A 26032-nucleotide genomic window follows, 5' to 3' on the forward strand; every position below is an offset into this window, starting at 1 on the left:
TGCCAGAAAAATGTCGTAAAATATTTGTAGCAGACAACAGTTCGATTTTGCCAATTATTCTTTTTCAGTCTTTTCGAGTTCATAATGAGTTAGACATATACGTACATATTAGTTCAATATTAATTAAAAATAATTTGATTGAGATAATTTGATATCTTTGCGATTTAAAGTTGTTATACTAAAAGTTTTAAAATTTTATCAGAATGTGTTGTGTGCTACTTCAACGGTAACGAATGTAAACAACGCAGAAATTACAAGTTCTTGTGTTTAACAGTCAGATAAAATCATATGTATAATGCCAAAATAGCGTGGTAGGTAGGGATTTTTCATGTAATATTTGACTGAACTGATATCATGGCATCTCAAAGACATTCTGAGAATAAAATCTGTGATCAGACCAATAACAAAAAAAGAAATCCTACTCCCAGTTAAAATTGTAATGACAGTTGCAATACCCTAGCTGTGACAAGTGTACAAGAAAACATATAGACATTCAGTCATTAATGGTAAATTTGACTGTGCGTCGTATCCTCAATTCGGACGAATTTCAGCGACCTATATGCACCAGTCAACTGTAACCATGGCCCCCCCTTATTATACCGGGGAAATGGGCCGTGTTTTAAACTTCTAGGTGGCCCCGCAGTGCCGGGTGAATGTGGTAGTTTTGTTCTCGCGCGAAAAATAGCGGGGAATAGGCCTTACCTAGGGTCCCTGGGGTGCGGGGGCATTTGCCATGGCGGGGATTTACTAGCAGTTCATCCCCACAGGGCGGAGAATTTACCCGGGGTTGGCTAGACCGAAAGTCAAAGTCCCCACTATTCCCCAGACCTGGGGTATCCGTGGTTACAATTGACTGGTGCATTATGGGCAGGCCTATATAATTTTGCTTCACATGAATGTTATATTAAGACATACATGCCATATCCCCCGGCAGGGGGAAAAATCCCCCGGAATTTCTACCCATCCCCTGGTCCCCCACTGGGGGATCTATATCCCCTGGAATTTAAAAACTTGCTTAAGGTTGACAGTGGAAAGCATCAATGATATTATAAGTGTGAAATTCCATGAAGGACCATGATGGCTAAGTCCAAAAATTATTGTAATTTGAATATATTTCTGTAGTTATTCTTATATTATAAATGCAGTTATTCTGCAAATTTTTGTCACTAAAAAGTTATATCCCAATTTTTCATGGGTGTATTTATTTTTTTCTACATTAATTAATGAAATACTTACTTACTTTATTATATGCCAATATTAGCCCACATTTTTGAGTATTTACTAGAACTGAGAGTATTAATCCATTTGGTAAAGAACAATGCTGAGAAAAGGACTAAAAGTTAATAAAATATAATTGTCTGCATATTTAAAACAAAGAGTTAAGTTAAATATAAAAAAGTAGACCAAAATGAACCAGGCTGATTTCGTCACTGAAAATTTAATGGTAACTGCTATGGATGACCCCGATTAACTTTTTTTAACCAAGGGTAGTCTTTTACTTCCTTGGTATTACATAAGATTGAACTGTGACTGCTCGCTCTAAAAAGCAAATGTTCTACCACTAGCCTCTGTCAATAGATGTACAAGTTTGTTGCATATTTTATTTCTTTAATGTAAATGTACCGGTAATACAGCTTGCATTCATATTTCAGACACACGATCATAGTGCATTATGGGTAGCCTACAGCTAAATCCAGAACATGTGATAGAGTTGTGGACCCAGAATGGCCTCTACAGGATTGAAATGCTGTTTGGGGATATCACAAAGCTCCCTCGTGAAGAAAAAGTAGACATTATTATGGTGTCTGCATTTCCAGGTAAGAATGTAAAGAATTACAATAGTAATTAATTAATACAGCCATTATTACTTTGGCTCTGTACTTAGTCTAAAATATTAAACATTCAATACGGGATTGCCATACAAAAAAATAGTGAAAATTCCATCAAAGTTCAGTTTTTGGGATCTATACTCGGAGAATGCAGTTACTTTTGTTATTTTTAATTTACTCTACCTTGCCTATGTTATGTTAACAAACAACATGTTGAACTGAGTCAAATTGAAAAAAAATGCATGTACTTGTGGTGAATATACAGGAGACTATTCGCCAATGAGTGGCACAGTTCTGGGAGCTTTGAAGAAAAACCTTGGAGTGAACCTGATGAACCTGTCAAACGAGAAGGATCTCGACCTGAGGCACCATTTCTCCTGCTGGCTGACCAGACCGCTGATAAATGACCATCCTCATCTTCCCTTTAACAAAGTGCTCTGCTTTGAAAGGTAAGGCCACTCAATGTTTATTTTTTTGTTTGCCAAATTGAGGTAGAAAGTATTTTGGAAATTTGTGAGAGCCAGATCTGAACCCGGGTATTCCTTTAAAAAAACCTGGATACATTCTGGACTTGGGTTGTTTATAATCAATGAGTAACTAATCATTATTGTAGTAAGACAGCATTAAGGTGGTGTAGCAGGCTTTAACTTCATCTTAATTCAACATTTTGCTTGATGTGAAAACCTCGAACAAACAAATAAATTGTGGTGGTCGTGGATTGTTAATCATCAAGTGAGTAACTGTTTTATAGTTTGACAACATTTAGATGATGTAGCATGCTTAAACTACATCTTAATTCAGTCTTTTTTATTATTCTTTTCCCTAGCCGCAGGACAGCAGACAGTGTTACACAGCAGATATCACAGATGTTTCGTGTGTTTGTACCTGTTTTTAACAATACTGAACACTCAGTTATCACACCACTGCTAGCTACCGGACACCAGGTTAAATAAAACTTTTTAGTTTTCATTTATAATGAAAAATATGGTAAAATGATGTTCTGTTGTCATAAAATGAATTCATGTGACTTGTTGAAGGAATTAAAGCTGTTGATATACAAACAGGCATTTTGGTTTTCACATTTCTAAGCATTGGCGTACCAAGAGGGGCGCATACCGGTTCTATTACCGGTCATACCAGTATCAATGGTCTAGTGTCAGGTGCATCACACCGTTGTTTCAAAAGCCATATTTTGGGTAAGGGTGAGACCCCAAATAGGCACAAAGCAGCTATTTTTTTGCACACATTTGTGCACATGCTTGTAATGTCTGGTGCACCACAACTTTACTTGGTTGTACCTCATACTAGTTTCAACAACCAGGATTCGGGGTATGCAAGAAATGCATTAGCATTGACAACTGCTTGCTTGTTTTTACTGTAATCAGTAATTGAAAATATTCAGGGCAGAGGCAAGTCACAGGTTTTAGGGGCCATGATTGAGTCTGCAGCATCCTGGATCCTGGCGGGGCTTCCACTGAAGGTGCTGAAGATCGTCGTCTATGGAAACTTTGATGATGGTATTAATACCATGTTTACTGCTTTAAAGACGAGATATCTGAAAAAGAATGAAGCATTGAAGGTACAATTACATATTTTTGTTTTTGTTAATTTACATTCATTGATCATCCAAATACCTTATGTAAGATATCAGCATCAAATTGATGGAAATAAAATGTCTCAAAAACTTCGTAGTTTTTAATTGAACATTGGTTTGCATGAAAATGAAAGTATACAACTGTTTGGTTCGTCATTAACTCTGTTAAAATTTTGAGATTACCGTGTTCTCACAGTTTGTGATAGGAGATAGCCCTTCACATTTGACCAGAAAATTCTGCTGTGTATTCATATTACTCTCACCCTTAGGAGACTCATGTGGAATGTTTAAGTTAATATTGGAATCAAGAATTGGCCGATTGTTCAGAACATTGCAAAGTTGGCAATGTTGTTAACACCATCTCAGTCAACCTTCAAATCATTACTGTTCTGGAATTTTTATGGGTTCACATTTGTTACCTTCTTTATTTCATAAAAAATTGTTTCAGCTGTACTTGTTTATTCCTAAATATGTGAGTACATCATGATCAGATATTTCACATTTAAAAGTTAACAATTTGGTTGGTCATTTAGTTAATTTTAACAAAGTTTTGAACGATCTGCCCAATGTTGGTTAAATTAATGTTTACACAACAAAGCTGAAATTAAACAAGTTTAATCTAAATTTGAATTCACTATTTTTAGAACAAAATCCTGAAGAAAGCCTATGATGTATGCCTGACTTTCAATCCAGTGGACAAAACCTTTGTCGATGCAATCAAAGAGCAGTTTCAGAAATTAAAACCTGATGTCAAGTTGTATATACAGAGTAAGGAATTTAAGGAGGGCCAAATATGGCAAGATGAAATCTTCAGCAACATGGTGGCTTGCAAAAAGTGAGCATTGTAATGAATCATTATTTATGAGGCCATTCTAAAAACTTAGTTTGTTTGAGGTGGTCTAACCAAATTACCAAAATGCCCTGACTAAAAACCTTGGTCATGCCAATTTGCAATATTGCTAAGGTACATTTCATTCTATTCTGTGTTAACATCTAGTAACAAATCATCAACAGAGTAAATACCATACATAACAATTTAAAAAAGGAATCATTACTGAGTGGTCAAAATAAGCCACAAGTCCTGCACTGGTGAAATGCTTTCAGGTCTTGCTGAACTTCTGTTGTTGTTTTCATAGTAACATTCCTTAACAATTTGAATCCAGCAACAATTCTGGGTTTTTCATCCAAAATTCTAAATGTGATGACTGCACATTGTAATTGAAAAAAAATGACTTTATATAATATCTGTACAGGATAGTAACAGTTCTGACGCCAAACTTCATGGAGAGTTCAGAGTGTCTGGACCAGTACAATATGGCGATGTGTTGTAACCAGCTGTTCTCAGCCAACGTTCTCTCACCGTTCTACGTTGACACAATTAAAACACTCCCCTCGTACATGGGTCTAGTACAGTGGATTGACTGCAGGTAGACTCACATGTGCATTTTACACTTTTACCTTGTCTTTTTTGTTAAGAATTGGCTTGTTTGTTTTTCAAAGAAAAACACTCGAGGGATTCCCATAGCCTTGGCGTTGATGTCATCTGTGTGCAAGAGCTTAATATTGAACATAAATAACAAATTGTTTATGATATTCAAATGAATCTTGGAACACATGATGCTAGAGACAAAACACACATGTTTAGCAAGGTACATAACTCTGGCTTTCATAAATGTCAATAATTTCCCATTGTTTATCTAAAACCAACAGATAAGTGTTGATGTTCATACTGAAGCGGTCTCGTACATTTTATATACTGGTTTTCCTTTACACATGAACAAGTAGCATGCTTGGATGTTTGGAAAATATGTTAGTGGAAGAAGTCACTGTCTATTTTTTATTTGTATTAACTATCAGGGCTTCTAAAAACTGGCAATTTGCCAGTCTGGACCGATTTTGACCAAGCCAGACCAATTAATAAATATCATGACACTTCTTTAGAATTCTGAAAAGCAAATTGGTTACAATATCAATAATTCCGATAAGTCTAATTGACAACGAATGTTTTTAATTTAAAACATGTTGTCAGTCATATAGAAAATTTTCCAATACATTTTGTTTTCTCTGTTCAGTTTTCGTTAAACAAAACAAAACAAGTTGATGTATTGTGATAGACGAGGTGTGATTGGCAGTGTAGGGAGAGGTGTCAGCCGCAGCAGAGGCAGCGTCATTGTGCAAAAACTTTAACATTAACATCAACTTGGTTTACATGCTGCCTAAGACAATAGGCATTTTAAACAAGGCAATTAACTCTGGTTCTGATAAGTGTTGAGTAATGCGTTAAATGTCCCTTGTTTGACTGAAAAAACTGATGAGTGTTGGTGTTTGCTCTGCAGCACTCTTGTTTTTGCTTTACACCATTCAAGATATATTCATATTTAGAGGATGTACTATTTTATTAGTGTTGATAATAATTTATGTCTGCCTGTTCTGTTCATTCAAGTTATCACAGGAATTGCAGAAACCTATTAAAATAATAACACGTTCTTCCTTTCTCAGAATATGTTCAGCTAGAAGTCAACCACCATGCACAGTTTTGTTGTCTTATTTTATTAACTCTTCTGTTTAATAAGAGGTATTGTGATGGCCATGGTGTCATTTTCATTGTTGTCATCAGTTATTAGACTTATTTCATTAGCCTTTATGTTTTTGCAGAAAAATAGTCGAGGTATTGTGATAGCCTTGGTGTCATTATCATCAACATCATGCAAAGAATTTAACCTTTAAAGAAATTCATTTGGAAATTGGTATTTATGCACATATGTAAAGCAAGACCCATAACTCTAAAACTCCTGAAATGTATACCCCTTGTTTGACTATAAACAACAACAGATGAATTTTAGTTTTTGCTGCACGGCGCTCTTGTATCAGTTGTGATTGTATCATGTATCATTAGTTTCCAATTTTGATTTCAGAATCCGAAAAGAAGGGGACACAACACATGATAAAATACGGGAGGCATGTTCAATGGTCATAGAATCCCTTGACAAACAGCCATCAGATGCTGCAACATCAAAGACAATCATTGAGGCAAAACTTCAGTCAGCGGAGAAGTTTCAGTATGATGTATTCATCTCGTATTCCCACCGAAATCCCCAGCAAGCAGAACTCATGTTGGAAATATTTAAGCACATTGATCCGCTCATAAAGGTGTTCTATGATAGAAGTGCCCTTACTACAGGTTTGTGTACTCACTTAATACTGATTAATTTTAAATCTAGTTGATCATAAATCAAGCTAGGCTTTTGAAAAAGGTAGAATGTTAAAGCAACATTGGGAGAAGTTACTCTTTATTTTTGTTTCTTTTAAACATTGAGTTACATTGAGAAAAGCTAGATAATTTGGGAGAAGTTTTTTTTTATTGTAGAGACAACTATAAAGTTGTTATGAATCCCACGTTCAAGTCCATTACCATTTGGACATAATTAATTTGAGTACTGTTAGATATTATCATGAGTCATGTGTGTTTTGGCTAAAATATTTGTAGAGTTATGTGTATTTAATGACAGGGACAGCATTGGCCTCAACTTTGTTTGTTTGTTTGAGTTTATCAATGTCTGCCCACGCCCATTTGCTGTATTATGGCTTGACCCTGCAGTGACGCCATCACAATTTAAATTGTGTTTAAATGCCATTATTGACATGAGATAAAAGTGACAGCAATTCGAAGTCTAATCTAGACATCTGAAGACTTGTAGAATCAGAGTGAGATACAAGAGATCCCAGTGCGATACCCTAGCTCTTTGGTTCTTTAATGTGCCCAGCATAAAGCACCCATACATGGAATACACCTTTTTTGGCTGAACCAGTACTGAGAACACCATTTTCCAAGTACTACTGTGTAATGTCAAGCACTAGTCAAGGAAGCTACTGGCACCATTTTTAAAGTGCTTCAGTTTGAGGCGGAGAGGGGGGGGGGGGGGGGGTTGAATCCTGCGACCTTTCGAAACAAATGCTCTAACACTGAGCTACCTGGGCAACATCACCTGAAGGTGCTTTTGTTATTTGTAATGGACCCCTCCATTGCAAGGGTTATCTGGCAGAATATGTTTTTAAAGAGTGTATGAGAATGTAAATGGTAACAATAATCTCTCCTAATTATTGTTAATACCGGTATACCTCCACTATTTACTTTACAGAATATGATGTTAATATTGGACCCCTTGCTTGCAGGAGTGAACTGGCAAAATATGTTATACCAGAGTGTTGGAGAGTGTCAATGTATGGTGGCGCTTATCTCCCCAAACTATCTCACCTCCACTGTGTGCACTGAAGAGTTTAACCTCGCATTTGCCAGACACTTATGTAAGGTAAGTTTTACAGAATGTATGTACTTGGCATATAACATGGTATTTAAGGCTTCTGTGGATTCTGGGTTTGGTGTTTCTTATTTATTACATGTATTAAATTTAAAATCCATGCGCTAACAAAAAATCTACATTTAGAAGAAGTTACTTCATCTTCAAGAAAGAACAAATACAAAAATGTTGTTTGGGTTAAACTTTGTTTTAAACCAAAAAAAATATTTTCCACTTTACCAAAAAAGGAATATTAAAATATAACTTGATTAAATGTTAAAGATAAGCCTTCAACCTTTTAATGCACTTTTCAATTTGCATGTAAGCAACCATGTTGTTTAATTGTCAAATTGCATGTAAGCAGCCTAGTTTTGTTGGTATGATACAAGGGTTGAAAGTTTGATTATTTTTTAAATATTAAGGACAAAGGCATGAGACTTATCCCAGTGCTGATTGAGGGAGTGAATGAACTTCCTGAACATATCTCTGAGTGCCTAGATGTGAAACATGCTGCTGGGGACTTCAAGGAGTTTGCTACAGGACTTGCCTCTGAGGTCGTAGATTGGCTCAAGTCAGAGGAGTCTGAACAGATTGATCCTGAAGAAATGGTAGGTTTTATAATTGTTGGATATTTTACTGTTTTTGTATTGTATTGTATAAAAGGTTTTTTTTTCATAGTGTTACCGTCATTTTAATTTGGCAAACAGTAATCCTGGTGGCAATCTTTGATATTTGATATGCAAGTTTGTTTTTTTTGGTATTATACTGACTTCTACAATTTCAGACAGTGCTGGACATATACGATGAGCTTGAAGCCTGGCGGTGTTCACAAGTCAAACAGAAGTTTCAACTCTCTTTTGAGGAAAAGATGATAGCACCTATCAAAAATCCCAACATCCAGAAGAGGCAAAATATAGAAATTGTAAGGTTCTTGATAGTTGTGTTACCAAAAAATGTAGAATAAACAAACTTTTTTTCATACTCCAAGACATGACTATGCATTCATTTCTGCATTAATAAATCATTTTTAGGTTGCTCAGAATAAATTTGCCATGTATTAATAACCATTGACTCTGTTTGCTGGACTATTTTCCAAAGTATTGTCATAGCCTTGTTCATTGTCATGGGCATTATTTTCATCACCCTGATCATAACTCAAAATTCATGCAAGTTATTCACAGTGAAATTAATACATATGATATCAGTGGCAGTATGTTTATCAGTTTGTATAGCAAGGCCCATATCCCTGGCTTTAATGATTGCAGAAATATTTCCCTTAAAAGATACAAGAATCTTTATTTAAAGTCGCATATATGCTAACAAGAAACATATGCTAAATGAGCTACCATATTTTTCGACATGAATAACAAACATACATACCATATCAAAACATAACATAACATTAGTCATTGACTAAGAAAAAGAGAAGAGTTTTACCATTCAACTTGTTGTGCATTTATATTTCGGTATTATTGCAAGATGTCTGCTATTGCACTTTGCAGATACTGTTAAAATATATATGAATGTCTGAAATTTATAGATGACCATGAGAAAACTCGATAAAAAATACCACTGCTAGCACAGAAATTATAGTGTTGTTCAAATACTTTTCAGGATGAATCAGTGATGGACATTGCAATCATTTATGCCAATGACACAGTAAATCTGGTGGGAACATTTTGTAGTGTAATTGACAAACTTTATCCAGGACTTAACATCAGTCTACACACAGCAGTGGAGCAAACACGTCTTTCTGCACTTGACAAAGCAAAATGCATTGTCCTCTTCATCTCGCAACAATTCTTACAAAGCGACGCACACATGCAAGAGCTGCATTTAGTGTTAAATCGTCAGCGTTCTTTAGAGAATGACATCATCTACCTTATAAAGGCAGGACCCCTGCATGGGCGGCCGTTCTTCCCAAGGATTTTGAAGTATGATTTGGTTCTCTCTGATGATGTGTGGGCAGACTTTCAGAAATCATGTTTTCCTGATACCAAACCAGACAAAAAAGTTGTGTATTGCAAGAAAAGTCGATTTGGTCACGCTCACACTTTTAGATCGCAGTACAAGGATTTCTTTGCTGTGTTGAAGGCAGTTTACGATGTGCTTGAGTTCTTGTTACATCCAGAGTAAGAGAGTAACTATACTTATGTTGTACATACTGTGTGTAATAATTTCATATGAGTCTTTTTGAATAAGCATGAAGGTAACTCTGATATACACTCATATAATACACATACAGCTGTGTTGAGTTTGACACTGTAAGAAAATAGCTCTTCTTGAAAAACATGTCTCAAATCCTAAAAATTCAATTAAGTTACCAATTTAATTGTTTTGCACCACTGGTTTCTAAAGCAAATCTTGTATTAAATTTAGGCAAACCATAGTTACATGCTAAATGAAATTTCTTTAGATAACTCTTCTGCAAAAGCAATTCTGTTATAAACTCAAAAATGAATGTCTATCTAACTAATTTTTAATATGAATTGTTTTGAACTGCTTTAGCACCATGCTGGAGAATCACGGAGCTCTCCTGGTGAACTTGAAGGAACACAGAAGAAAAGAAACCAGTCAGGTAAGTTGTGGTGGGTTAATAATTCAACAAATTTTGGTTATTCTGTTTTGCCATGGTTAGCGCACACAATTCACAGCAAGGTGCATGTTGGTTTGTTACCTGGCCTAGCGCGTGTGAGTTTAGTTTGTGGTCAAGCAGTACTAGTGGGTTCTCTTCCGTTTATTCTGTTTTCCCTAACACTTGAATACCATAATCTTGAGAACCATCTTGCCAACAATAATAAGGATATTGTTTTAGTTTCTCTATTAAATGTTTGTTACAGCTATTAAACCCATAGGGCATCCATGTATGTACAACCTTTGATTAGAAGAGATTCTAGTATTATTTAACAGCAGAAAAGTTCATGGATCGAAGTACCACACTATAAATAAATAACAAATCTTTGATTTTATATGTAAATATTCTTTTATTTTAAATAAATTTGTTTATTATAGGAACCAAAGCTGGGGAAACCTGTCTCGCAGCATGGTTCAGAAGAGCCTGTTAGCCAGACAGTGGAACACAAACCTGAATCCATGACAACACCAGCTGACAACACAAAAACACTGACTAACAAAGAAAGTGACAAGGAAGGAAAGATTGAAAATAATCCAAACATATCCAAAAATGCTGATCAAAACCATATCAAAAATGACAAAGCCGTTTGTAAGGAAGGGAAGAAGAGTAGTGCTTGTACATTGTTGTAGAATTTTGAGGAAATGGACTTTACTTTGATTGCTGGTCAATCAGCTATTTATTTACCCGACAAATGAAATCCAATACACATACTGCGATCAATATATACTGGCTGGCATTCATGTGTATAATGTTTTGTTTATCATTTGTTTTTCTTGTTAACTTATTATGTTCCCAGAAGGGAGAAGCATGTAGTCGCAACTTTTCGTCTGTCTTTCCTTCTGTCGTGAAATCCTGCCTTGCATTTTTTTTAAGTTACGGTATCTGCTCTTAACCTGATTATTTTTTACGTGTGCTTGTCTGGGCTATATCTTGAAAATTAATAAAGAGATTCAAATGCAACTTGGTATAAAAACAAACCTGCCTATATCTTTTTCAACTTATAATAATGCTACAACCATTCACATTCTACCAGCGCATTGTACTGTAATCTACCCTGCATATTTATTAAGTTATCTCCCTTTAACCTGATATTTTTCAATAAATGGGTAATTGTACAGGCCATATCTTGGAATGTTTTAAAGGCATTCATTTAAACTTTGTTGTATAAACAAACATGATCAAACATCTTTTTCAACTTGTGGATAATAATGCTGCGACCATTCACCTTCTACCAGCACATTTTTATTATAATTTCTGCCTTTTCAAAAGTTCATAGAAATTTAGCATTTGGAGAGCACCTCCCGCTTTCAGCAAGTCTCTTGTTTTATGTGTGGGCAAGTAATGTCTATGTTTTGATATTTCAATACATTTTTGTATTTTATAATAAGACTTAATAAGAATTCAAATAAATTTTGTTGATGCATAATATGTGATACACTTTATTGATTTATCATAAATGCCACAAAGTTTTAATGATCTAAGATTTCTTTTACATGATGTAGGGTTTCAGCTAAAGATTTATGGAAATGTACTGCTCCCTGTCCTTTTTTGGTAGCACCCTACCGCCCTCATGGAGAACAGCAAGGGCAACCTTTTGCCTTCATAAAATTAAATGCTTAAATTAATAAAACATTAAAAAGAAAAGAAAAAAAAATATATATAGTATGATTCTATAGACATACAATCTTTACATGGTTGGCAGTTGAAACCAACCAAATTTAATATTACTTCGATCTTACAATTTCTGTCCGATTCATAATGTTAAGTTCTTTATAGCCAGATACAATGTGAACTTTCCTCCACAAGCACCCCAGTCCCTCTCTTGCAGTGACCTGGCTTTCTGTAAACCTGCCTAAAACCCCATGATGTGTAGTCTGATATATTCACACAGTCACTTAATCATCAAATTGCTTGTCTCTTATTATTTATTATCCCCCCGCTTTGAAAAGGCGAGGGGATATAGTAATGGTAGGCGCGATTCTGTGTGTGTGTGTGCGTGCGTGTGTGCGTCTGTCTGTTCGCCGTCCCACATTCATTTCTTTGCATCTCCTCTTACATTTCTCATGCGATTTCTACCAAACTTTCACAGATTGATGATCATAAAGTGAAGCAGCGCATATTGTCGGGCTTTTAGGATTTGACCATTTTTGAAAGAGTTATAGCCCTTTGTTTATTTTACATTTAAAATTGGTTTCTTCGCAACTCCTCTAACGTTTTTCATGCGATGTCTACCAAACTATCACAGATTGATGATCATAAAGTGAAGCAGCGCATATTGTCGGGCTTTTAGGATTCGACCATTTTTGAAAGAGTTATAGCCCTTTGTTTATTTTACATTTAAAATTGGTTTCTTTGCAACTCCTCTTATGTTTTTCATGCGATTTCTACCAAACTATCACAGATTAATGATCATAAAGTGAAGCAGCGCATATTGTCGGGCTTTCCTGATTTGACCATTTTTGAAAGAGTTATTGCCCTTTGCTTATCTTACATTTAAAATTGGTTTCTTCGCAACTCCTCTTACGTTTTTCATGCGATTTCTACCAAACTTTCACAGATTGATGATCATAAAGTGAAGCAGCGCATATTGGCAGGCTTTCCTGATTTGACCATTTTTGAAAGAGTTATTGCCCTTTGCTTATTTTACATTTAAAATTGGTTTCTTCGCAACTCCTCTTACGTTTTTCATGCGATTTCTACCAAACTTTCACAGATTGATGATCATAAAGTGAAGCAGCGCATATTGTCGGGCTTTCCTAATTTGACCATTTTTGAAAGAGTTATTGCCCTTTGCTTATTTTTCATTTAAAATTGGTTTCTTCGCAACTCCTCTTACGTTTTTCATGCGATTTCTACCAAACTTTTACAGATTGATGATCATAAAGTGAAGCAGGGCATATTGTCTGGCTTTTGCGATTTGACCATTTTTTAAAGAATTATTGCCCTATGCTTATCTACTATGTAAAATTGGTTTCTTCGCAACTCCTCTTACGTTTTTCATGCGATTTCTACCAAACTTTTACAGATTGATGATCATAAAGTGAAGCAGCGCATATTGTCTGGCTTTTGCGATTTGACCATTTTTGAAAGAGTTATTGTCCTTTGCTTATTTTACATTTTAAATTGGTTTCTTCGCAAATCCTCTTACGTTTTTCATGCGATTTCTACCAAACTTTCACAGATTGATGACTATATAGTGACGCAGCGCATATTGTCGGGATTTCGCGATTCAGCCATTTTTGAAAGAGTTATTGCCCTTTTTTTACATTTGAAATTGGTGTCTTCACAACTCCTCTTACATTTTTCATGCAATTTCTACCAAACTTTCACAGATTGATGACTATATAGTGACACAGGGCATATTGTCGGGCTTTCGCGATTCGATCATTTTTGAAAGAGTTATTGCCCTTTCTTTATTTTACATTTAAAATTGGTTTCTTCGCAACTCCTTACATTTATGACTATATAGTGACACAGCGCATATTGTCAGGCTTTTGCAATTTGACCTTTTTTGAAAGAGTTATTGCCCTTTCTTAATTTTACGCAATTCTTACGCTCTTTTTTCATATAGATTTTGTAGAATCTTAGGATTATAGTGAAATTATGATATTATGCGTGAGAAAGAGGATTCAGATAAGAATTTTTCATTTGTCTTAGCACAATGGATCTTTATGCCAGTTTCTATTTTTGCTTTCACTTATTCATTCTTACATTTGGCATTTTATTCTCTCTCTTATTCACATATCATTTTTATTTACATACATGAATGAAACCGTCTTGTCTGTGATATTTATAACCAGGTATATTTGATATTTTTTTGTACTTTACGCAAAACATGTTATTATACTTATAAATAAAGTAGTTGGTGTAGATACTCAAGACTTAATTTTCTTTAATATTGAAACTGGAAAGGTATCCCTTGAAAACTCATCACTTCTAGTGCTGCCACTGTTCCTTGCCAAGATTGTAATGTTTGACATCTTAAAACCCTGCTTAGGTTGAACAGCGTATTGTGTCAACTGGTTAGTTCTTTGGTTTTGATAGTTATCCAATTATTGGTCATTGTTTACTATCAATAACCACAAAAACCATTGCATAACCATTGCACAAATTTGATCCAATTGTATACGATTGGTCCACCAGATGAACATTATGCAGTAATTTTGAAACTTTCTATGAGAAATATGGCTTAGATTAGATAGAAAATGGATTGACATTGACCTTGATTTATTTAAGTTATGGCCTCGGTCTTGCGCAGAACCAAAAATCTATAATTTTCTTCAGATTTTACCGAGTTATTCCATAACACCAAGGGAGTTAACAGTATGGATGCAAAATAATTCTATTGATATTTATGCAGAATTAGGCCTACGAAGTATGACTTGACCGCTAGATACGTCCTGCACACAGCAGATCTCACTCGGATTATACTTGTTATCAAGATCTCAAGTTCTTATGAAATAAAACCTAAGCTAGGGGCAAATTTTAAAGTTCAAGAAAGATACAGTTCAAACTAATATTATACTATCTGTATATATATATATATACACATGTAGTACATGCAGTTAAAAGATAGTGTCAAACGTTCTAACAAGATGATTGCCACCTACATGTTGTTTCAAATAGTATTGTTAAATGTCATGATTTTTTTGGTTTAAAAAGACAACTAAAACCACTGCAATGTGATGAATACTAAGTTTTCAACATTTGTGCAAATGCTTGGTTTGGGCGAATTAAATGAGTGAAGGATAAGTGGAGAAGGCAAACTCTAAAAGGTTTATATGCTTGCCTAACTTATGACTAGAGCACTGATTTTGACCACAGACCCTTAAGTCTGACTTTGACCTTCAACATACCCCTGGTACAGATATGAGTGTTGATGGTGACACAGTCTTGTCATGGTCAAGATGGGTACAAAGTTAATATTTTGAAATCCCGAATGCATGACCAAGTAAAAGTCTTGACAAGAAAAACAAGGACTTTTTAGCCATGACCTCCATGTGTGATCTTGACCTATTACCCAACACATTACTGTAATCATGGCAAACATTTGTGCCAAGTTATTTTTAAATCCCTAATGTATGGGCCAGTTAAAGCGCAGACAAGCCAAAATAAGATGATTATTTTAGATCCTCAACAGTAACCTTGACCTTTGACCTACAGACTCTTGACACATTGTCCAATCAATGGACATTAATATTGGGGATTTTTATATGCTTGGCCGAGTTACAGCACAGAGAAGCCGAATACAAGCATTTTTGATAAATGACCCTTAACTTTCGGTATAATGGGTTGAAAAATAAACACAAGTTTAATATCAATATAGCAAATCTTTATTTTTAAAGGATTTGTTTTACACATTCATGACATGTTTATCTGGTCATATAATGGCTAGAATTCTGTATGTCATAGAGTTCTACATTTTAATCCATCAAAACACAAGATTTATCAGTGACAATGTTCCTTTAACTGTACATGTTTGTACATGTTTACATACACGTAAATATTTACAGCCTTGTTAGTGTCAACTTTTCATAAATAAATTAGTTGACTGCAAATTTTAACATTGTATTGATCATTTTTAAAGTCAACATAAACTTTCAAGTTCACCATAACAGTTGGCCAACATATAAACCAACAATGAACAATTCTACAGAATCCATACATCCAAACATGAATATTTTCACTATCCAGCATTGTTAAATTCCAGAGTGGGGTTGTTTTACTTGTAGAACTCATGCTCAGTTTCATCTTTCTTGGTGTTGTTTTTGTATCCCTTCTCGAAGTCCTTGGCCAGCACCACATAACGGTTCTCCCTCACAGCCTGCATCCCAGCCTGAGACAATAGAAGATAAACAGTATTTACAGATGGATTCATGATATCAGTATATAGCTTTCATATCTGCTTGAACATTCAAGCTCTCGGTATGTTAATTTCTTAGTGAAAAACAAAACATCACTTGAACAATAACAATAAACATCAAAATTTAAAAAGTTACAATTTCAAAATGGCATTAATTTGAGCCAAAACATATTCAATTTAGAATTAGAGATAAATTATCAAAAACTACCAGTAAGTTTTCACAGTTTAGGTTTGAAGGATTAAATTCAATATGTACTATTTTCAACCACACTGATAATCAAACATTATTTTATGAAAACTTAAAACCCACCTCCTGACATATGGCGTTAATGTCAGCCCCACTGATTTTATCTGGCCGGGCAACATAGTCCTCCAAGTCTACCTCCTCACTGAGGTTCATCTTCCCGGTGATGGTGGAGAAGATTAGACGCTTTTGTCGCCGATCAGGGAGGGGAAACTCAATTTTACGGTCAAGTCGACCAGGTCTTAACAAGGCAGGGTCCAATGTGTCATGACGATTTGTCGCCATGATAACCTGGAAACAGATTGCAAACAAACTTACATTTTTACATGTGGTGATCAAGTATTTACTTTTAAAACAAAAAAGGTCACTTTAAAGTAATTGCTTTTCATTCTTTTGGGAAGTTACTCTACTCATAACCATACATGAACATGTTCTATTCTAAACACATTCCATAACATATTCCATAAATGGCATAAATGAATTTTAGTATTGTCTGACTTAAATTTGTATAGATTACTGCCATATATCTGTATAAAGCTAAAGACGTTCTACTTTATCTATATACCTTAACATTGACGGTCTGGTCAAAGCCGTCCATCTGATTCAGCAACTCCAGCAAGATTCTCTGCACTTCTCTGTCAGCTGTGGAGAGGAATTTTACACACTGAATACATGCATCCCTGTTGCTCTAAATTGATCCTTAATTGAAAATGTTCAGGAACAATAAAACGGAGGTTTTTTTCCATCAGATTTCAAAATACTGTCAGAATCCCTCTAAAATCCATATACGGTACATGTAACCATTAAAAATATTCAGAGGTTAGATTGTGAAATCACTACAAATGAGTTTAATCTGACATGGTCAACTTTAAAAGACTTTTATTTAAGTGTACAGTTTTACTTGAAAATGTATGAGAAGGATATAGAAACCTCCGGTCTGGGCATCAAATCTCTTGGTAGCTATAGCATCAATTTCGTCAATGAAGATGATGGCTGGAGCATTTTCCTTGGCTAGTCTGAACACATCTCTCACCATACGTGGTCCCTCACCAAGATATTTCTGGACAAATTCAGAACCGACAACACGGATAAATGCAGCTGAAAGTGTCAGTAAAAATATAATATATACATGAACTAAATTAATAGTAAATTTTGCAGTATACGGCCCCAAAATGCCATACTTTGTACTAAATAATATATTATCACAGTAAAAGTTAATTCAAAGAAGTTGAAACAAGTTTTTTTTCCTATTTCCTGCCATAACAATTTTAAGCCATTTAGCTGAGAACAAGAAACATTCTCACAAAATATTTTGAACTGTTACTCATGTCAAAGACACATTTGGAGTATTGTGAACAACAGATGGCTTTAACAGTCTTGCAACACTCTTATGAAATAACACATTAAAATTCCACTTAGTAGGTCTATATGAATCTGCTAGTAAAAAGAAATGTGCAACAAATGACAACCACAGTTTACACTCACCTGTAGTATGATGGGCTACAGCCTTAGCCAACATGGTCTTGCCACATCCTGGTGGTCCAAACATGAGAACACCACGGGGAGGGTCGATACCAATTTGCTTGTAAAGATCAAAGTGGGTCAAGGGCAGCTCCACAGCCTCCCGAACTTCTTGCTTCTGTATGTCCATACCACCAATATCGACATACTCAACATCAGGCTTCTCATCTGCAGGAATACGAACAGAAATATTTAGAATTGCATTTAAAAAGTTTTTTCTGGTCCTTAAACAAATAATTAACGTTAAAGAGTTCAGACTAAAACCATTGAAAGAATCTCAATGAAAATCTTGACTGCAATGCATATCCTTTCTGAATAAGAATGTATTAGTTTTGCAACAAGCTTTATATTTGCACAACCAAGTTTCCGCAGTTAATTTGTGACGAGAGGGAAAAAGAAGAGTAACTCTGAAATGGTTGCAAATGTCTGGCAGATATAAGTTTTCCCAGATGGATTTATTTTGTAAGTTTCAAATTAGAATAAAGTTTTGCATGATTGTATATTAGGCTTGACCTAGTGTAGGAAAGCAACTGACCAGCCCCTAGCATGGTGATGCTGCTGTCTGCCTCCGGAGGAAGGACATCCACGAGGGCATTGCTGTGTTTGTGAAGGGCCACACTGGCTGACGGCTTTAACAACTCCCGGTCTATGGTGGACAAGATGCGCACATAGTAGTTGGAACCTGAAATGTTCAAAATACATATTTTTCAAATCCTGCAGTGTGAGTATTTTATCTTTCAAAATAGGCAACATATTGTACTTGGAAAAGCAAATAAAAAACACTCACTGGTTACTTCATGTACTTCATGTACATGACTGTATTGTAGTTTGATTTTACCTAGTAAGTTAACGTTCTTATGCTGTGATGATGTGCGCGTAAGTAAATTTGTGAATAGAATAATTATGTTATGAAATTTGACAAACAATCATTTTATGAACAGACATTATTTAAGTGTCCGGTCAAATCTGGATTTCACTTTAATAATGTTGCAACTCTCACACCGAATGTTATTTAACAAAGGACAAACCAGTGGTTGATCCAACGATTCCAGTGTTTTGGTCAACAGCCTCTAGGAATTGTCCGATGACAAGAGGCACACTCTGTATGCGCTTCACCTCCTCCTGTGCATGCAGGTATTCCTTCTTAAGGTTCTTCTGCTCATCTTTGATGTACTCTTCCTGAACTTCAAGAAACTCTAGCTGACGTTGAAGTTTCTGTTAATAGATAGAAAATGGAGACTTAAAGGTCAAATATACATATCTTTTAAGGAAAAAACAAACATTTTAACTACACAAAAACAGTTTTCACTTGCTATGTTGGATTACCACTATTTTAATAGATTGCTTAATATAAAATATCCATTAATTTAAATTACTCTACAGTTGACTTTTAAAGATTCCATATTATTTGCAAGGCCAAAAAAAACAAAAACATTTGGTTTGGGTTACCTGACCCTACCTACAGAATAGGCGCCGACCCTACCGTTTATATAGTTAGTTTGAAAAAAAAAAACTTTTTAAAAAAAAATATATGGAGTTTAAAACCTTAAATGCTTATACAGGAGATAACTTTAACACTATTCTCCAATGATGAAAATGACATTCTTATAAAAAGCCTAATAAAAAAAATAAAATAAAAAAAGCCTACCTACCCTACCTATTTTTGAAAAGGATGTAACCCTAACCAAACATTATTTTTTTTTAGGCCCAATATTATCTCTGGGCACAATACTGCTGAAAACGTATACAGTTCTATCCAGTATTGCAATTATGTGAATAAAATTATGTACATTAACAGAAAACTATGAACATTTACGTGTGATGATGATTCCTTGTCTTTGGTTTTAACAAATTATTTACCTTGTATTTAACATACAGATCTTCGATGTCCACTCCCAGTGGGTCAATATGAGCTGTATTAGGGGCAGTTCCAGGCCGAGACTCAGTCAGTCCGGAATCCTCCTAAAATAGATAGCTGAAAATTAGATGTGAACTACCTGTCAAGATGTTGCAATATTGCAATGAAATTATTTTGTTATCAAAAGTGATACAATCTGACCTAAACACTGCAGCTAACAGATCTGGTTAAGAGCTTAAGCCTCAGTGATTATATTTACACAAACCACATGCATTCTTGGTGTACAGGAACTTGCCATTTGTTGCTTCTTGGTAAACAAGGCATTATATGTTACTGCTTTTGTTCTAATTATTGTTTGATCTGCCGATAATTTCTTATTTCTTTTTCAATATATGTTATGTAAATCGCGAAATTTCTTGTATTTTCAGCATATTTGAAGCTAGGATTTCATATAAACGATTTACTGATGCTTTGATTTCTATAATATTCCACTGTCAAAGTACAACTTGTGGGGTTTCAGCAAGGAAAACAGTTTTATCCACTGAGGAAACCTATGAACATCCCAGCGAGTGAGCGAGAAAATGGGTCTAACTAGTTGAGTATACTGAATGGAAAACTCACATTTAGGCATTTTGTTGCTATTTTTAACAACGCTAAGGGCCCTGACCCTATTCATAAAAATTTGAGAAACAATGGACAAGTAGATGAAATTGTAACTGGAAAGAGGATCGTTTTGACCATTCTGACAGACGACATTTTGATTAATATAGGGATTTTTAACTTTACATTCTGGCAGATATTTATGATATGGTAATTTTAGACATGCTGCTGTTCCATGTATATAAAAAGCAATGATAAGTATTAATTAAAAGATAAACTCGAAAAGAGGAAAGTGAATAATGTTTTAATTGTTTTGAATATCTTGTCACTCTAATGTAAATTAAAGGTAAGTGTTATATGGGAAACGAAATCGAATATTTAGGGGATTCGATTTTGGTTAACGCAAATCGTTTGAAGGGCGGTGCAAAAGCACGGTTACCGGTACCCGGTATTTGCAATCACTTTCCGATAGGAATGCTATAGTTAATATTATAATAGTACGATGGCTGTTGTGGAGTTATAATTATTAAATATGCTCTTACTTTAAAACTAAATGCCTTCATTTGATAACAAAGGTTATAGTTATCCAAATTGTATACAATTATATATTTTGGCAGATAAGGTGATAAACCGAAACTGGATCCATTTTAGTCAATTGCACACTTCAATAAGGCTAAAGTTTTTATAAAAAATAAATAAACAAAAAATGAAAATGACTTTCAACTGACCCCCGTTTAGTCAACAAAACTATATGGGATTCAGTTTTGATAACTCAACAAATATTATGAAGTCATATTACACCAGACAGTTGATTAAGGATTCAGTTATGGTTAAATGCAATTTATGGGTATACGATTACTATATGGGAGTCAGTTTTGGTTAAATGCAATTTATGGGTATACAATTACTATATGGGAGTCAGTTTTGGTTAAATGCAATTTATGGGTATACAATTACTATATGGGAGTCAGTTTTGGTTAAATGCAATTTATGGGTATACAATTACTATATGGGAGTCAGTTTTGGTTAACTGCAATTTATGGGTATACAATTACTATATGGGAGTCAGTTTTGGTGAACTGCAATTTATGGGTATACAATTACTATATGGGAGTCAGTTTTGGTTAAATGCAATTTATGGGTATACAATTACTATATGGGAGTCAGTTTTGGTTAACTGCAATTTATGGGTATACAATTAATATAAGGGAGTCAGTTTTGGTTAAATGCAATTTATGGGTATACAATTACTATATGGGAGTCAGTTTTGGTTAAATGCATTTTTGCAACATAAATGTATGGGTATGAAACTACTAGATGGATCCAGGCTTGATATCCTTAGGCAGTGGAAACATATTGAAATACACAGTTGCCTTAACTGACTAAAAGGGATTCAGTTTTGGTTAATTGCATTGTATGTGTGTAGCATTACTTTATATGGGATCCAGTTTTGATATCTCTAAACCGTGAGCATTATAATGAAACGAACAGTTGACGGTAAGGGATCCCGTTTTGGTAAAAACACATTTTCCTCTGTATATGGGATCCAGTTTTGATAACACAACAAACGCATATTCATTTTAAATTGGACAGTAGACTTAAAAGGATCATGTTTTGGGTTAAATGCAATTGCATTTCATGAGTAAAGCATCAATACTATATGGGATCCAGTTTTGATATCTCTAGGCATTGAATTCATATTGAAATGAACAGTTGACTTCCGACTGACTAAAGGGGATTCAGTTTTGGTTCATTGCATTTTGTAGATATATCATTATAGCTGTTCATTGTAACGTGCGTTCAATGCCTAGCCTACAGTAGAGATGCAAAAACTGGATCACATATAGTAATTGTATACCCATAAATTGCAGTTAACCAAAACTGACCCGCATATAGAAATTGTATACCCATCAATTGCAGTTAACCAAAACTGACTCCCATATAGTAATTGTTTACCCATAAATTGCAGTTCACCAAAACTGACTCCCATATAGTCATTGTATACCCATAAATTGCAGTTCACCAAAACTGACTCCCATATAGTAATTGTATACCCATAAATTGCAGTTCACCAAAACTGACTCCCATATAGTAATTGTATACCCATAAATTGCAGTTAACCAAAACTGACTCCCTTATAGTAATTGTATACCCATAAATTGCAGTTCACCAAAACTGACTCCCATATAATAATTGTATACCCATAAATTGCAGTTCACCAAAACTGACTCCCATATAGCAATTGTATACCCATCAATTGCAGTTCACCAAAACTGACTCCCATATAGCAATTGTATACCCATAAATTGCAGTTCACCAAAACTGACTCTCATATAGTAATTGTATACCCATAAATTGCAGTTAACCAAAACTGACTCCCATATAGTAATCGTATACCAATAAATTGCAGTTAACCAAAACTGACTCCCATATAGTAATCGTATACCCATAAATTGCAGTTCACCAAAACTGACTCCCTTATAGTAATTGTATACCCATACATTGCAGTTCACCAAAAATGACTCCCTTATAGTAATTGTATACCCATAAATTGCATTTAACCAAAACTGACTCCCATATAGTAATTGTATACCCATAAATTGCAGTTAACCAAAACTGACTCCCATTTAGTAATTGTATACCCATAAATTGCATTTAACCAAAACTGACTCCCATATAGTCAGCTGATTCAGCTGTTCGTTGTAAAGTGTTTTCAATGCCTAGCCTACAGTAGAGATGCCAAAACTGGATCCCATATAGTAATTGTATACCTATAAATTGCATTTAACCAAAACTGACTCCCTTATAGTAATTGTATACCCATAAATTGCAGTTCACCAAAACTGACTCCCTTATAGTAATTGACTCCCATATAGTAATTGTATACCCATAAATTGCAGTTAACCAAAACTGACTCCCATATAGTAAGTGTATAACAATAAATTGCAGTTAACCAAAACTGACTCCCATATAGTAATTGTATACCCATAAATTGCATTTAACCAAAACTGACTCCCTTATAGTAATTGTATACCCTAGTCCACCTAAATGGCCGTCAACCAGTCTTTTGACAATTTTTAGACTATGGCAGACTGGTGACGTCCACCATCCCAGCAAAAAGTAGCAAACGGGCCTTGCGCAGAGGATCCTCGCGGCCACAATTTTTAAATTATCTTTGTTATAAATTCAAATTTCTATGAAAATATCATTGCCTACTATCAAACACACATTTATTTATGTCATAATGCCAAAAAAACATGTTCAGATACCATAATGCACTTACATGCATCGATTGTATCCATTAATCTGTAAATCTAGGACAAATCTGACAGGTTGTGTACATGTATGAAACGGGGTAGAGGATTTCGAATATTTTGGTCGTTAATAGGCTCGGTTAAATAACACTATTAAAATGCAACCATTTCAATGCGCTGAACGCTAACGTGTTTGATGGGTCAAGTTGGGAGAAGTTGATGATGATGATGTTCGTGATGATGATGATGATGATGATGATGATTAGGTATCACCATTTTTGAACACTGTTGCGTTGCTCTGCACAATACATAGAAAAGGGAGGATAACTGTGACTGCGCACAGGGTTAACCATCATTGACGGATGGGTACAAATTTATTTGATAAAAATCAACATGTATAAAAAATGGTGGACTGCTACGCTCATTTCGTGACCCAGAGTATATTTATGTGAAAATAACGACTCTAACGACAAATCCAACCCAGTTAAGATCACTGTTAGGTACATTTGTAACAATTATATCATTATTAATCAACATCGATGCATAATATTACTATATATTCTTTCGCCCAGTGTTAAATGGTAGAGAGTTGTAGCGTTACAGGGATACACATGAAATGTCAAAATAATAAAAAAGTATCCCTGATCGCTCATTATTGTAGCTATTGTATACCCATAAATTGCATTTAACAAACACTGAATCCTTTTTATCAACTGTCTGGTGTTATATGATTATATATTCGTTGAGTTACCAAAACTGGTGCCCATATAGTAAGGATTTTCTTTTTTACCAAAACTGACTCCCATATAGTCAACACTTCGTTTCAATATAGTAATCATATTAGTAAATACGGCCAAGATATATCAAAACTGCTTCCCATATAGTTATCTTATACCCATAGACAGCTTTAAACCATTATGTAGCAAATAAGTCATTTTACGACATTATCCATTTTTGAATCCCCTCTATCATTGAATAATGAGAAAACGTCTCCCATATAACCTCCACCTAAATTAAATGAGACAGCATTTCCCCACCCACTAATACACTATGGTATAAGTGAAAATGTGTATATTTAGATGACACGCTCTGGATTTTTAGTTTTCAACCAAGAAAAGATCGAAGACATTATGATTCTTCTTAATATTGCTAATTTGAACGCTGATTTACACACTTTTTCTGGAGGGTTCAGTCCAATTTCTTCCATGATGAAGCCGGTTTTGTTTTGCGATATTTTATCTCGCTGTGAAAATCGCACATTATCTTTTTTCGATAACCCGTAGCTCAAGCGTACCAACAGTGTCATACAGACACAAAACGTAGTTATATCCCTTGTCACTATGTTTCATGCTATTTAAGCTGCACTCTCAGAGATATACCGTTTTTACAAACTTTTTATATTTTTTGTCTTGGAAAGTGCAAATTTTTGCGTTAATATCTGCAAACCTATAAAAGATTGTTGACAAAAGATCAGATCGCAGATTTTCCTATTTCCGTTCGAAAATTAATGGTTTATGGCTTAAACCGTTACTAAAAGTTTAAGAAAAATGCATAAAACATCAATTGTTGAACTTAGATATAAAAATCTGCAATGTGTTTTTTGTCAGCAGTCTTATATAACTGGTTTCCATGCATATTCGCAAAAAATGGCTCGTTCCAAGACAAAAAAAAAAGTTGTCAAAACGTTCAATCTGTGAGAGTGCAGCTTTAAAATCCATGTTAAAAATATTCATTACAATTATTCGGAATAGTGTGCCATTTTCGCCCTTTTAAATCGGAACTACATTTTTGCAACGCAAGACGACGTTTTCGTTGACGACGTCAATTGTGTTATTTACCGTCATTCTGCGATTAGCAACCAAAAATGCGATACGTTTTTTAATCAGCGTTACACCAACATTGAAATCATATTTCATATTTGATCACACATATGCGGACAGAAGGTAATCATTTGATAGTATACTGTTTGAGAACAAACATGTCCCTAGTACAAAGATCATTCAGCCCTCACTCGGAATGAAAAACTAAACAAAAACAATAACATCATAAATATTTACCACAATACAAATAAGCAGTGGTATAAGATTTTCTACACCTCAGTGATTCAATAGCAATAATTTGAGTCAATGCGTACATGCATATTATTTACAGGAAGAAGTTAAATTTTCGTTATAATCTTTTTTACTTATTTTCATAAGTATACTTATTTACAATACTATTATTGTCACTGTCATGTCATTCCCACAAATGATTTTAACGTAAGGGCTGCAATTTTTTAACATCATTGATCATTCACGAAAACAAACTTATAGACAAACGTTCGTTATCATCGAAGG

The 26032-nt window shown here is 34.7% G+C and overlaps 2 protein-coding genes across 5 annotated transcripts; one reads left to right on the forward strand and one right to left on the reverse strand.

Moving 5' to 3' along the window:
• Nucleotides 1–55: 55 nt before the first annotated feature.
• LOC128209084 (uncharacterized) lies at nucleotides 56–14203 on the forward strand. Of its 4 annotated transcripts, none has more exons than XM_052912930.1 (14): nucleotides 56–315; nucleotides 1653–1817; nucleotides 2095–2278; nucleotides 2656–2773; nucleotides 3232–3408; nucleotides 4068–4258; nucleotides 4677–4850; nucleotides 6339–6604; nucleotides 7597–7733; nucleotides 8144–8329; nucleotides 8506–8643; nucleotides 9336–9853; nucleotides 10230–10299; nucleotides 10734–14203. In XM_052912930.1, exons 2-14 carry the CDS (start codon nucleotides 1673–1675, stop codon nucleotides 10983–10985), a joined length of 2556 nt encoding a protein of 851 aa, XP_052768890.1. In that variant the 5' UTR covers nucleotides 56–315; nucleotides 1653–1672; the 3' UTR covers nucleotides 10986–14203. The 4 variants fall into 4 exon arrangements, with proteins under 4 accessions (XP_052768890.1, XP_052768889.1, XP_052768892.1 ...); XM_052912929.1 differs by having other exon boundaries at nucleotides 56–311; XM_052912932.1 differs by having other exon boundaries at nucleotides 56–226.
• Nucleotides 14204–15673: 1470 nt separating this feature from the next.
• Nucleotides 15674–24965, reverse strand: LOC128209086 (26S proteasome regulatory subunit 6B). Its single transcript, XM_052912933.1, has 9 exons — nucleotides 24871–24965; nucleotides 19845–19946; nucleotides 19013–19199; nucleotides 18520–18666; nucleotides 17949–18152; nucleotides 17394–17561; nucleotides 17029–17105; nucleotides 16530–16754; nucleotides 15674–16192 (listed from the first exon to the last, which is right to left on the reverse strand). Exons 1-9 carry the CDS (start codon nucleotides 24901–24903, stop codon nucleotides 16079–16081), a joined length of 1257 nt encoding a protein of 418 aa, XP_052768893.1. The 5' UTR covers nucleotides 24904–24965; the 3' UTR covers nucleotides 15674–16078.
• Nucleotides 24966–26032: the final 1067 nt, after the last annotated feature.

This window comes from Mya arenaria, chromosome 11, assembly GCF_026914265.1.
Source record: "Mya arenaria isolate MELC-2E11 chromosome 11, ASM2691426v1".
Classification (NCBI taxonomy): Eukaryota; Metazoa; Mollusca; class Bivalvia; order Myida; family Myidae; genus Mya; species Mya arenaria.

Coding starts and splice junctions, on each gene's coding strand:
- LOC128209084 (XM_052912930.1), top strand. CDS start 1,673: ATGGGTAGCCTACAGCTAAATCCAGAACATGTGATAGAGTTGTGGACC. Junction 1,818..2,094: donor TATGGTGTCTGCATTTCCAG/GTAAGAATGTAA, acceptor GTGAATATACAG/GAGACTATTCGCCAATGAGT. Junction 2,279..2,655: donor AAAGTGCTCTGCTTTGAAAG/GTAAGGCCACTC, acceptor TCTTTTCCCTAG/CCGCAGGACAGCAGACAGTG.
- LOC128209086 (XM_052912933.1), bottom strand. CDS start 24,903: ATGGAAGAAATTGGACTGAACCCTCCAGAAAAA. Junction 18,153..18,519: donor CATCACCATGCTAGGGGCTG/GTCAGTTGCTTT, acceptor GTATTCCTGCAG/ATGAGAAGCCTGATGTTGAG. Junction 16,755..17,028: donor ACCAGACCGTCAATGTTAAG/GTATATAGATAA, acceptor ATCTGTTTCCAG/GTTATCATGGCGACAAATCG.